The 14024-nt window shown below is 41.1% G+C and overlaps 1 protein-coding gene across 3 annotated transcripts in view; it reads left to right on the forward strand.

Annotated features, from left to right (window-relative positions):
- Window positions 1–14024, forward strand: part of CABIN1 (calcineurin binding protein 1) — a 106768-nt gene that overhangs the window by 71920 nt on the left and 20824 nt on the right. For all 3 annotated transcript variants that reach the window (XM_066200163.1, XM_066200165.1, XM_066200164.1), the window contains exons 31-34: window positions 4970–5133; window positions 7126–7222; window positions 8435–9076; window positions 9532–9606. In XM_066200163.1, the coding sequence (XP_066056260.1) occupies window positions 4970–5133; window positions 7126–7222; window positions 8435–9076; window positions 9532–9606 (978 nt within the window). The remainder of the gene's footprint in view (window positions 1–4969; window positions 5134–7125; window positions 7223–8434; window positions 9077–9531; window positions 9607–14024) is intronic.

Genomic DNA, 14024 nt, shown 5'->3' on the forward strand with positions numbered 1-14024 from the left:
CTTGACTTACTGAAAGGAGGTTGCTGCAGTTTTGCCTTTATTTCTCTTTCCTTTTCCAGGCCGATAAGATGTAATTTATGTATTATATTTTTTGAATATATTCTCTTACTGCGCTATGTAATAACTATAGTCTGAAAAAGTTGGTAAGCTTTTCCTGAAATCAGCTAAGTTACAGTAAGCAGGGGTTGCCTGATGGCAGAGGCCCCTGCGGATCAGTTTTAATACCCTGAATACTGCTGCTTTTCTTCCTTAATACTCTTCTGCCCACTTGCATTCCTGTTCACAGAGGCAGAGTTGTTCCATTACCGGCTGAATAGCAGTGTGGATGAAGTGAGGAATTGAGGAAGAAAAAGAACGGAATTATCTGTAGAAAAGAAGAAAAGTCAAAATCAAGTGACAGAGTAAAATAATAAGAGATATGGGAGCGTGTTAAGATTGGTTGAGGAAAGGTGGTTTAGTAATTTGCCAAATGGGGGAGGGGGCAGTGGTTTTAATGGTTGTGCTCAGAGGTAGCAGGAAGTTGTGTCAGGCAAAGACAGCTCCCCGAGCTGAGCACTAAATAAAGCCCTGCTTACAGGGCAGGGTGGGGATATTCAGGGTCTGTGCTGGAACTTCCTAATTTCAAATAGAGAGGTCTCCGACCCTGGGTATTGAATCTGTTCAGCTTGAACCATATTCCTTTCCTCTGCAGACACCCAGAGCAAGACATTAAAATTATGTAAGTAACTAAGAAGACAGGACATGAGTAAAACTGCTAGTATTTCAGTATGTTGTGTTTATAAAAACAGAAACTTCAGATAGTTGAGGAAAGTGTGAGCTTTCCAGGGATTATACAACTGTGCTGGGTTCAACTTCATGATTTTGAAATACCATGTGGGTCATTGCATTATTAATTGGTGCCTTCACTGAACCGCTTAATTAGTTAGTTTGCTAGTTCTGTCATACTTTCTAGCAATCTTGAAATAATATTTAAATGATATTTATTTTTACTAAAGGCTCTTAGCAGTATATTACTGAGGCTGACAAATGAAGAAATGTTTGGTTTTGGTTTGGTCACTTGGAATCCAGTTTGTTGTCTGTAGTGCAACTTGAACTTCCAGGACCCCTTGAAAAAAGAAAAAAAAAAAAAAGGATGAAAAAGAGGGAGTTAAGTAATGGGAAGTCTTTATTTGTGTTAGTGTGGGGTTTATGTGTTTGTATGTGAATTGGATCATCTGAAGCATGACTTGCATTTCTCCATTTCGTTGAGAAGCGAAGCCATGGAGCAGTGAGAGAGCAAAGTTTGATCTGTGCTTAGAAAATGGCTTACCCTGGAGCTGTGCCGTGGCAGCAGCAGCCATCCCCAGGGAAATTGGGGTTTGCTGGGTTCTGTCAGCCTCTCCTCCTCAGAGAGGCATTCCTAAACCCCAGGGAATCCCCTCCCCTAAAGTTCTGGAGTAAGCAGCGTGGAGGAATAATAAGCACTTCCTTCCTTTCTATTTTGAGTGACTGAACTAGAAAGTACCACAGTGCTGCAGCTCTGCTCACAGCACCGTCCTCTCCTGCTCAGCCTCCTCCCGAGCCTGCGCTTCTGCTCGGGGAGGCGCAGCAGCAGTTCCAAGCTGAAAAAGAATTGTAGAAGTGTCATCAGGATTATGGTAGACTGGCTTCATTATTCAGTTTTATATTTATTGTAATGTTCAGTATTAAGTTCTCTGCAGGGTTTTCACTACTCTCAGATTTATTTTTTCCTAGCAGTGTGTGTCAGGCTTCCCCCGCCCCCACTCTTGCAGCGTGTTTGTTTTGCCAGGAAGGCATGGAGAGCAGCCTGATGTTTTGGATCTTGAGAGGCATTTTGGAGTTGTTGGAAGTGTCTCACTCCTTCCTCTGGTTTGGTGTAAACAGCTCTGCTGGCTGTGGCAGCAGGGAGGAGAACCTTTCAGCAGTGCCAATGGTGGCCAGCAAACACGAGCGGGCGTTGGACGTAAAATCCTTTCGGTGGCCAGAGCTGGAGACATTTTGTCAGGTACTCTGAGTGGCCAGAACCAGCAGCAAAAGCTGTCAAAGAAATGGGAGGTGTTGTCACAAGGATCTGCACTCTTCTGTGAGTGTACTTTCAAGAGAGGTACTTTGCTAACAAATCTCAACTTTCAAGTGATGATATAAAAACTTCACTTTTAGTCAAACTGAATAATATCTCCTGGTCTTCTCCCCAGTTATATCTTTACAAACTTTGCATTTGTGTATTTCTTAAGCTTTGTTAAAAATCATAAAAGCCTAACATTGAGCTTCTTAAAAAAAAGTTGCAGTGTGTGATCTGAATTTAGAAGTATTGTCACTGAAGTTTATTGGTATTTAGGAAGGAAAAAATAATACCTGATGGGCTTTGTTAAACTTCTCTTTGGGGGAGATTTAAACAAGACGTTCTTTAGATTCTGACTGAAATCGCAGTCTTAAAAATTCCATATGACTCATGAAATAAACTCACTTTCCCATCGGTGCTTTGCATATTGCTTAATCAAATCCAGTGATGGAATGAAGATTGCTCTGATGGCAGATTTCTTTCTGCTTTTGGCTCCAGGCTGCCTGTGGAACAGGCAGGTATGGAACATTGGACCCCTATCTCTATTGCTGTTTTGCGTTTATAAAGCTGCAAGTCAACACATGAAAAGTTAGTGACTATCCTTTTAAAATCTGTCCTACTTTTTGTAATTGCAGTGGTAAACTTGGATGTCCCTAATGTGAGTTTTAATGTAACCTCCTCTAAGGTGCCTGTTGAAGAAGACAGCAGCATTCTCCATAATACACAACTCTGCTTCTATCTGAGGGACTTTTTCCTGGCTTTCTGGATGCAGTTTGTATATTGTCATTGAAAGTGGTTCAATACATTGTTCTAATTTCCAGAGCAGCATTAAAATGTATACATGGGATATGTGAGAAGGAGCTGCAAAATTATTTCCAACTAATTCCAGATACGGTATCTGATCCAATGATCCTCCTGATTCAAATGAAGGATGAGATAATGCTGAAAAAGACCAGGAACCTACCTACACACTGGCAGTGTTCCACTCCTACAGTGTGCTGTAGTTGACCATAAATTGTTTTGTGTAGTTAAATTGGCTAAGTAGGTTGTTGCAATGTGGTGCCATTATGAGGCATTCACTTGTTTTGGGATTTGGCAGAAACCCAGTTTACATACGTGCAGAGAAGCAAAAAATAGCAGCTCCAGAATGTGTGTTTCATCTGTAGGCTGAAAGGAGAGCCATTGTATGGCTTGGGGGAAGAAAAAGCATCTCAATTTAAATGGAAGTATGTGCTGGTTTACAGAACTGTCACCTGCAGGATCTGTTTGTGCTTATGAGCTGATGAGCTCCCTGAGCTGACGAGCTCTTGGCCCCCAGGCCACGGGAGGGGTTTGTGGGTGTTGGTTGTTGGGCAGGGGAGGAAACGATGGCCGTGCCTGGGGCTGGGTCATGGTGTGGGTTTAGGTACATGCTGGAAAAGGGAAGCTATAAAAAAGAGTTGGAAAGGAAGCTTCAAGGAGCAAAGAGGAAGAACAGCTTTATTGTGATCACTAGGGAGTAAGAGTAGAGAGCATGAGGAAAAGCAAGAGCAAGAAAATTTGGCAGATTAGTCTGTGCATTATATCTAATTAAAGTCACTGTTTTCCATGTAAAAACACCGATATTAAACCACTGATATGTCTGTGTTGTTTTTTCCTAAGTTCCTATACATCTTATGGAGTGAAACTAGAGATTTTCTGCAGACATGCAAGGGAAGGGTCCATTTGACACAGGGGTTATGGATCTGCTTTTCTGGTCAAATGTCATTTATGATTGTAGTAATCATTTTCTTTGCTTCCACTTTCCATTAAGTTCTGAAGAGTTTTGATCACGCTGAAATTAAAGCTAAACAAATCGAAGCAAGACCTTTAAACAAAGATGGAGGAGTAAATATTTGTATATCCTGCTCTCTGAACAGGTTTGGAAAGCCAAACTCCTTCTCAGTCAGGTACTCCTATCAATGAGACTATTCTTTCCTGCTTTGTCACAGACATGTTTACATGATCAGAGGATTTTCATCTTAGGAAGCTACAAGAAAAGCTTCAGAACTGAATAAAGCACGAGGGAAGGGTTTGCACTGATGCAGTTTTTTTTGAATGATCATAATATAAGACCCATCCTAACATGCAAGTATGGCAGTATGTGCAGTTCATTTTTTCAGGTGTGGTTGATTTGGGTGGTGACAGCATTGGCAATAAACACCTGAAAACAGTCTTGTTAGATGTGTTAGACATGGCAAAATCTGAGCTGACTAACCCTAATTAAATTATATTTGCTATCAGACTCCAGCCTTGCTCCCCAAAGATTTCCTTGTCCCAGAAATTTAATTAGAAGGATCAGGATGTATGGCCAAGTGTTTGAATCTGCCAGTGGAAAATGGATTCTGCTGAGGAATCTGATTCTTCCTATTGGGCTGGTTAGTCCACAGTGAACACTGATGGTGTCAAGGCACTGACCAAGTTCCTAAGATGTTTAGTAACAGATTATTTGAAGATAGAAACTTGCTGTGACTGCGTATTAACAGCTTTCAGGACAGGAAAACTTACTTCGAGTTACTCCTTATTTTTTTATGGTAGTTGAGCTTTGACTTAGTAAGGCATGTTCATGGACATTGAAGTGACATATTTGCACAGTATAGTTTGGGCTTTGCTTGCTTTTTCTTGGAACAGTTCAGAAGCATATTTAGGTGTCCTGTGGCTTCTGTGAGCCGCCTTCTTTTGCTACTGTCAGCAGTCATTTGACTTCAAATCCGGGTCTAAACCCACATCTCACTGTCCGGGGGCCCACAGCTTTTGTCTGTCCGTTATTCCCCTGCCCCTCTGTGAAATCCAACATGCTGCGGAATCTGACCCATATTTTCATGGCTCTGTCCTTTCCAGCTGCATCCCTCTTTAAATGAAAGTTTTCCTCTTCTTCTCCCTGTGCAGGGAATCTGGCGCATCCCCGTGGATGAGATCGACCGCCCGGGCAGTTTTGCGTCTCATATGAACCGCTCCATCGTGCTGCTGCTGAACGTGCTGGCACAGCTGAAGGACTACAACACCCTGCTCAAGGTCTCATCTATGCTGCAGAGGACCCCTGATCAGGGAAAGTACGATGGATTTCTTTGAAGCCATCGCTTTGTGAAAGCTTTTGAGTGTATTTTGTTCGCTGTGTGACTATTTTATTTAAAGCTGTTCTTTGTTTAAGGAAAAAAAGTCTTCAGACAGATTCCCTCGGGAATAGAGCGGAACGATGGTTAACTTTTCTCAGGATTACGATTCTAGAATGTAGCCTCGAGTTTCTCTGCCTTTCTGTTGGAACTCTGAGCAGCCCTAGAGGTGCCTTAGCAGGCTTACAGAGGAGGTGTGTCACGAGGAGGGATTCTCTGGAGGAGCAGAGCGTGACTTGGGCACCCTCAGCTCGCTCTTGCGTAAGAGCCGAGCGCAGCACGGAGGTCACGGCCCAGCATCCTGCCTTCCTGTAATCCTTGATGGCCTGAACAATGGTTATGTGCCTCTTGGCAGCTGATGCTATTTAAAAAGCTTATCCTGTTCAGGGGTGATCTAATTTTAATTGCATTAACCTTATTTAAGAAAAAAAGAAGCGATTAGTGTGAGCTATATATGGACTCATATCAATGAGAAAGACCAAAATAAACATCCAAGGAAAACACTGAAGCAACTGAGGTAAAATTCTAGTAGGTTGTCCTGTGGGAACTGTTGAATTTGGTCTCTGGCAAATGCTTAAGAAATGAAACTTGAATGATTGATGGCAATAAGTTGGAGGCATTGGAGGTTTCTTCATGTGTTTTTGAGTGTGAGTGCATGTGAATTTGCATGGATTGTAGTGTGTCTGGGAATATGTCACCACTTGTTCAGCAGACTTGAAGCCAAAAATACTTTGACTTTTAACATATCAGAAGAACTGGACCATAGAAGGTTTCAGTTCTATCCTAAGCGAACCCATAGCTGTACTAAAAATATGATGTTATTTGTAAGTCTAGACTGAATTCAAAAAACAAGTGATTTGACATGTTGGATCAGCCAGTGCCAGCCATGGTGAGCTGCAATTGTTAGAGGAACTTAGAAATGCAGATATTCTGGGTGTGTCTGGTACATGCCTGGAACAACCCTATTTTTAAAAACAGGGAGGTTTTCATTATTACTGAACTAATGAGGAGTCAGATGTTTATGGTTTGCTTTTCAGACAAAAGATAACAAAATTACCGATTTAACATAAAATCGTAGGGAATATTTGTATTTAAAATGTTGGCCTTTTGACTGAAATAGTCAAAACCCTTCAGAGTTATTTACTTGATTCCTAGGCCTCTCATTAAAACCTCCTAATTCTGAAATAGAAATGAAGTTTTCCATTAAACTTGATTAGGTGGGATTGACAGCTGAAAGTGTTCTGCTTGAAAGCATACCAAACCATTGTGCCCAAATACACTGAAATTACAGTGCTCTACTAAATTGAGTGAAGCTATAGAGGGAATGTTTCACACATACGTTATTATTTTTTTGTAATACTAACTAGGAAAAAACGTAGTAGCACACCCATGTTTTAGCTCTAAAAATCCTGGGTTCAAAGGCAACTGACATGATCAAAGAGAGAGGATTTGCTGATGTCCTTAATCTCACATACACGCTTTATCCAGAACGTGAAAATCACCTGAGAGTTCAGCATAGCTTTGTGTAACTGTAATACTCTTTGTCAAAAAAAAGGATTGAATAAAAAGCTGGTGTTTGAGGGGCACAGAAGGCTTGATACAAGAAAACTGTGAATCTGGTTTGCTCTGGGTTTAGTTGCTTGGTGTCTTCCCATTTCTGCCCTTCCCTCTGTAGACAGAGCTGTCTTCTGCTTCATTTGTGTCATCTCTGATGCTGCTGGGGAGAAGTGGAGGGAAACAGAGCTAAAGCGTTATATCCCAATATTGTTCTATTTCAGTATGCACCTGTAGATGTTTTGTTTGTTTCTTGTGTTTTAAAGCTGTGAGGTTGGCTTTTTCTTGGTTTTTTCTTTCAATGTCCTGGTTCTTGCTTTTGGAGTGCTGTAAGCTTTTGGCTGCTAACTTCATTCGTGCTCTCTTGCTGTGGCACAGGAAGTACCTGCGGGATGCAGATCGCCAGGTGCTGGCCCAGCAAGCCTTTGTGCTCACAGTGAAGGTGCTGGAGGACACCCTCAACGATCTCACACAGGTGAGGCAGCAGGGCACTTCATGGCTGGAATTGAGGAATTAGGCTTTGCAGTGTTCTGTTCACTGAGACTGAAGGGCTGCATTTATAAGCCCTTCTAATACCGTTTGTTTATATTCCACTATGCAGAAAATTTTCTTCCAGCATTGTTGTTTTATTGGTGTTGAAATTCAGTAACAAATACAGTTTTTGAAAATGGATTGCAGTAAGTTTGGTCTGACAGTCCCTTAACTTCAAATAATGGTAGATACATGTAGCGTACAAGGGCTCCATTTTCAGGTGGGATCTATAGGAAAATTCCTCTTAAAATGAACTAAGTTTCCTCTTGCAAAACAAACCCAGACAACTTAGTGTTGCATGCCTAGACACTTCACACTGCTGGTCCTTGACAGCACCACACTCATTATTACATATAATTGGAATTTAGATTTAGTTTTTTAAAATTATATAGAGGCTAATCAGTTTCCAGGTTAAGGGATCTGGATATTGGAACTTTACTTGGTAAAAGCATTCAAGGAAGAACTTGTTCCCAAGGGTTTTCTAAGTTAACAGACTCTCGGTTTAACAAATTTAATGAAAACATTGTCAAGAACACTGGAACTCTGTATATGAATTAGTTTGTTCATAAATCTGGATGTAAGAGTTGTGTCATTATCAGTTTTTGGGAGAAGAGATGATGTACCGAGGTTTTCTACCTTTGGAACATCACCAAAGTAAAGGTACAAAAAGTAAAATACTATAGCAGGGTTTTGCCTACTCCTTGATCTATTAAAAAGGTTATGTAAGAACAACGAAAGGAAAGATTCTTAAACTTGAGCTTGATCTGCAGCTGCCAAAAGAAACAGGTTTGGTTTTGATTTCAATACGTTATATTAGAAGAAAAATTTGTGCAGTTAAAACCTTGGATTTCATTTAGTTGGATCCCTTAGCATGTACTGAAGTAGTGAGGGAAAATAAACACTGTGGCTTTGGTTTAGCCTGAGCTGTTGACACTTCTCTGTGGTATTTTCACTTAGTAAAATACTTCTAATTGTAAGATTTGTGGCCTGAATTAATTAATATTGAAGAACAAAAAGGAATGAACATAGAATAAATGTATTTTCTTCAACAGAAGCAGTAATGAAAGGTGCTTGTCAATATTCATGATAGTCACAGCTGTGCTCAAGTGCTTTCTGATTTCATTGATAACAGAGAAGAATGATTTCTTTTATTAAGGTTTCAGAAGATCAGGGTTCCAAGTCTTCTGGCCTTGCTTCAGGAAGGATGACAACAGACGTCTCCAATAAAACTAATGCTGAAGAGGGGAAGGATGTCCTTCCCAAAAAGCCAGTTTTATCAGATGGAGCAGTACATAGTACTGAAAATGGAGTGAAGGAAGTGACCCAGGGACAAATTCCCAATGCTATGGACATATTGGAACAAGAGGACAGGAATGACAAGGAGATTAAAGAGCTTCCTGGCCCTGGTTCAGTGGAGCCTATGGATCTTGATGGCTATTCCAACGACCCTGAAAAAATTGATTCTTCGTGTAAACGCAGCGAGCCGGAGCGTCTGCAGCCCGGCAGGAACTCCAAGGACAGAGCTCCAGAGAGCAGGACTCCAGAACTTTCCTTGGAAGAGCTCAGTATCAGCTCCAAACACCAGCAGCAGGCAGCTAAAGGAACAGTTCAAGCAGTACCTACAGAAGAACCTGTCCAGAGGTCAAGCAGGAAGAGGAAATTACTTGAGGATGTGGAGTCTGGAAAAACACTTCTGCTCGATGCTTATCGAGTCTGGCAGCAAGGTCAGAAAGTTATGGCCTATGACCTGGGCAAAATTGAGAAGATCATGTCTGAGACATACATGCTGATTAAACAGGTATTGTATGATTAATTGTCATTTATCTGTGTGGTCCCAGATATGGTTGTAGGATCTAACAGGAATTGCTAAACCAGGCAGTATGAAAATAGCCCTGTATCTGTTAAAAACTTGGGGAGATAAACACCTCCCAAAGAACCATTCTCTTCACAGGGCCATTGCTGGGGATAGGGAGTAGGACCCTCCACGTTTTGAAACTAAATTTCTGAAATGAGTTAAAAGCTGTAGTTCCACTTAAGTGATGTTTGTTCAGCTAAACGTTAGTTTGAATTGAGAGAGCTGGGTATTCATCTTTGGATATGTGCTCCTGAATAACTTAAGGTCAGCATTTTGCTGTAGAACTGCTGCTTGTCCCCCTTGCTCCCAAGCTCTACATCCCCATTTCATCTCAATTTAAATAGATTTATAGATGAGCTAAGTAATTATGACTTCATTAGCTGTGATTCTCTGTTCAGGTGGATGAAGAAGCAGCACTTGAACAGGCAGTCAAGTTTTGCCAGGTGCATATGGGAGCATCAGCACAGAAACAGGTAAGCTCTGAAGCCTTTGAGTGCTGCTGACAAGTTTTTATGAGTCTGTACAGGCAAATCTGTTGCTGAGTGTCTGCAGCACGTAGAAATACCTACTTTCCCTTGTATTGATGTCATCTAGGATAACTTGGGCTACATTAGGAAGATCATCCCCTTTATTTGGATCAGTGCTACTGTTTATGTCAGGCTTGCAGGATAGTTTTCATGCCCAAAAGCTGTTGGGGAAACCCCAAACGATCTTCAAATTGAAGTATTTATGGCATACTACAGTTTTCCTAATGTCCACATCATAGCCCAGCATTTCATGGATGGTAATTGCTTCTCTCTGCTCCCTAAGGGCTCCAACCTCATCAGCTCTTGCCTTGCTGGCATTGCACTCTGCTCCAGAGACAGCAGACAGATTTTCTTTAACTCTGTTAAAAACAAACTGTTACTCAGCTTGTTTTTAGCTTGTAGTTTCTGGGTTTACCCAGCAAACAATTATAAGAGCTTTAAAGGGATCATTACTTATCAGTCCTTAATGTGAAATCGAAGCCAAGAAGAAAACTGGATGAATGACATATTTATTGGTATTTATTTTGCAGCCCCAAAGTATTTACTAGATTTGTATTTTCCGTGTTTGTTCAGTTAAAATATGCTTTTGTATAGTGCATCTCTTAGCAGAGTAATAGGAGAGGATGTAAGAGGAAAGGTAGGTTTTTTTTATTTTTAGTTTTTCATGGAAGTGACTTTCTCCAATTTGTGCCCCTCAGGAAGTCAGTAACATTGTTCCATTGGACTATAGAAATGAACTGAAATGTCAAGAGAGGTATTTAGTAGAAGTGTTGGCTTGCTTGTGGCTTGGTATTTCAGGTTTAAATTTTTTTTTTAATAAATAAATGTTAGCTCAGCATGGTAAGTCTTTTTCAGTTTATTCTGGGGAAAAAACAGACGTCATCACACTGTGATGTATGACTTTAAAAGAAAAAGAATTTGCTAGAAAGCTTCTTTAGAAAGTAATGTTACTGTTGCTTTTTTGGATGCATTCACCTTTTTAAAAAACACTCACCAAATTCTCGTGTATCAACCCAATTCCTTACTGGGCTTTCTTGAAGGTTCTGGGAATGTCATTGCTGTTCCAGTTCTCCCAGCAGAGTCACCAGTTACTCAGGCATGTGACAAAACGTGAGAATGACAATGAGAAAAACCTGCACAGAAACTGATCTCGAGAGTAGACACAATAGGTGAGCTAGTATTTAACAGCATTGGAAGCAATAAGATTTCCTGTGAAATCACTTGAAATAAAACATACTCCTTAACATGGTGCACTTGGAAGCTTTCCCTTTTAGGAAGCAGTCCCAGCTAACGAGGTTATTACATCCTGCAGTCTCATTTTCCTCTGCTTCCAGCAGGATCTTGCAAGCTGAGTGAAGCTGCTCGTCCAGCACTGTGAATTAGTGTGGAGACACAGGGATAGCCACTCTTGTAGACATCTGTCTGTTTTCAGCAGACTGAATCCTGTTTTATTTAAAATTGGCGAGTATTTGCCTTCTGTAAGCAAATGATGTCATCTGTAGAGCTGCTGCAGCCGGGGGAAATGCTTTGTTCCTGGACAGTTTGAGTGGGTTTGCAGGGCCTGTGGTTCTTCAGTCACTTAGCCCAAGAAATTGACAGTAAAAAAAAACAAAGACAGACACAAAATCCACCTTGATACATGTCTTTCTCAGCTGGCTGTTGTTTTTTAAAGTTCCAGGTGTTAGATGGTTTCTTTATGAAAGTTTTCGCTTGCTACTAAAATTAGGCATTACTTAAATTCTGGCTTTTCAACTTTCTTCCAGACCAGTGAGAGTTTCTAACCTAAATATTTAATAACTATGTTAAAATCTCCTTCTCTGCCTCTCCAGGCACAAGCAGGAAACAATAGAACAATCAGTAAGTGGAACTGGACAAAGTGGCTCCTTCCACTTCTGTGACGAGATCTAATCTTTTTAATAGCTTGGCAATGCTGTGACCCTTTGACTTGGTTTCAGAAATCCTCTCTGGTTGTTATGAGTGATGCACTGCTAACTTCTTTCCAGCCAGTGAGAGGTACATCACCTACAAAGTCAGCTAAAAACGTGGGAAGTGGCTGAGAAAGGTTGACTTCCAGCTTTGAGGAAGGCAGAAAAAGTCACTGGTACAAAACCTTGCCATGATAAGTTGCAGTGGAGAAATTGGAGTGTTTTCCATTGGGAGACTCCAGTAATTGATATAAAATTGTATTCCAGGTAAATTACTGGGACATTTCTTTCAGTATTCAATATTAATACTCTTTTTAAGTTACATATTCATCAGTTTCAGCGCATTTTGGTTCACAGTTTACAGAGTGGTGATGCAACGTTTTTAAGTGCTGATATTAATGCTGTTGTGGAGAAAGGCATGGCCAAAAGTAATTCCTCCACTTTTCCCTTTAAATTCCTAAGTGTGTGTAAGGCTTTTGATATACACTATCAAATGGGCTGAAATCCAGTGGTGGTCACTGGGTCATTAGATGTCAAGTAACTCAAGTAACACTGGAGATTAATTGACTTTCTGATCAAGCAGCATTTTGAAGGTTTCTTGTTCTTTTCTTTGATTTTTTCTGTCTGAGAATGTTATCTAAAAGATGTGCAGAGATCCTGGAAGCAGTCATCTATTGCTCTGAGTTATATTTTTAGTCTTGCCAACTGTGATTTTCATATGAAATTAATGGTCCCTGGAAATGGAATACGAAGGAGGCCTTGTTGAGGGAGGATGAAAGATTGAGGCAGACTAGTCTGATTTTGAAGTAGCATTGCACTTAAATACCTGGTCCTGAGGACCAAGGAGGGGACATGTTGGCAGAAAGCAGTTGTAAGAATTCTAGATAATTAGAGAATTCCTAATAAGCCTTTCCACTGACTGCCTAAAATTGCTCTTACTAAATTCTTCATTTTATGCTGTTAAGGACATATTGACATGGGAAAGTTATTGCCGTAGAAGCTAGGATGAAGTTTTGTATTGCACAGAATATTCTGTAAATGCATGTGGAGATACTTCAGTTTAAGAACCCATCTGCCTTCTTTTTTCCTGCAATCTGAAAAGGTATTTTTATTAACGTGGACTTAATATTGAATTTCTTAATACTAAAATTACACCTTTCACCAGTGTTGAGAGTCATGACAGTTAAAACTCTGTGGTTGTGTGTTGGGATCTAATGTATCTCTAATCCTGAGAACTGAACTTATATAAAACCTTAAAGCATTGTAAAAATCAACATTGCACACAGGGCTGGATTTAACATCTCTAAAAATACAAGAGCGTTCAGAGGCAAAGTTCCAAAGTGCCACCGAGTCCCTGGTCCTGTGTTGTGACCCCTGAGAGTATGGGGCTGTGTAGAAAGCCTTGGTAATGGGTAGTGTTGTAGGAGCTGAGATTTCTATTGGCTCTTCAAGGTATAGTATATCATCCAAATGTCATGAGAAGGGGCTATTTCAACATTGCTGAGTTATTTAAGACTCACTGCTGCCTTAGCCAAAAAATCCTTGCTCTGGGACCAACTCCATCCCTGAAGTGTCAGCGAGAGAAAGGAAATTTTCAACTGCTCTTTTCTGCTCCATCTGCCAGGCCTTGAGCTCTCCCTGCTTGGTTCTGACTGCCCGAATCTTCCCTTTCACCTTGTGCTTCACTCAGCTCTTCCACAGTAACACCCATGGCCACCTTCTCCCCCTGGCTATGCCAACCTCCAAGTGCTTTCCCCATTTCCCTGTCTCAACCTCCAGTCAAAACACATCAGCCTGTTTCAGTGTCAGGTCTAATTAAAACTGATGCTTCATGTGAAGCTACCAGCCGAATCAAAACAATGAATTTAATTCTAAACACAATCAGGTTATGCAAAGGAGCCTTTCAGGCTCCTGGCAGGCTGCCAGGGTGATCCCCGATTTTACAAAGTTTTGCTGCTGCTGTAACGTAAAAGTGGTAGTTCTGAGGGAAGGTGCTGTTTTAGTGCTTTTCCTGCCCTTCTCTAGTTCCCAAACAGGTAACTGGGGTCTCGTTTTCTCCTTCCACCCATGTTTGCCTCTTCCCAGGGCGGGTGATGAGCAGTGTGAATCCACAACCTCGCACTGAAGGATTTGATGGGATCATTGGTGGGTTTGATCCCTGAGAGCTGTGCTGAAACCACACACAACGAGCTCAGATTGACTCTGGAGCATGGCTCCAGTGATGGTGCAGTCCCTGTGTTGGACCTTACAGTGGATGTGGGATTTCACTTGGAGCAGGAGAACATTTTCTTCTGTGAGCGAAGCTAGAGGGCACTCCCATGGATTTTTCCCCTTCTGCTGTGGAATGCAGTCAGCACTGCAGTGACATGGGCTCTCAGGCATTTTTCTTCAAGGAGAAAACTTGAGAGTGACTTGTTTGAACTGCCTTGGGTGTCTAGA

The sequence above is a fragment of the Chamaea fasciata genome, unplaced genomic scaffold (genome assembly GCF_029207755.1).
Source record: "Chamaea fasciata isolate MVZ Bird 193981 ecotype frontalis unplaced genomic scaffold, bChaFas1.0.hap1 SCAF_18, whole genome shotgun sequence".
Classification (NCBI taxonomy): domain Eukaryota; kingdom Metazoa; phylum Chordata; class Aves; order Passeriformes; family Sylviidae; genus Chamaea; species Chamaea fasciata.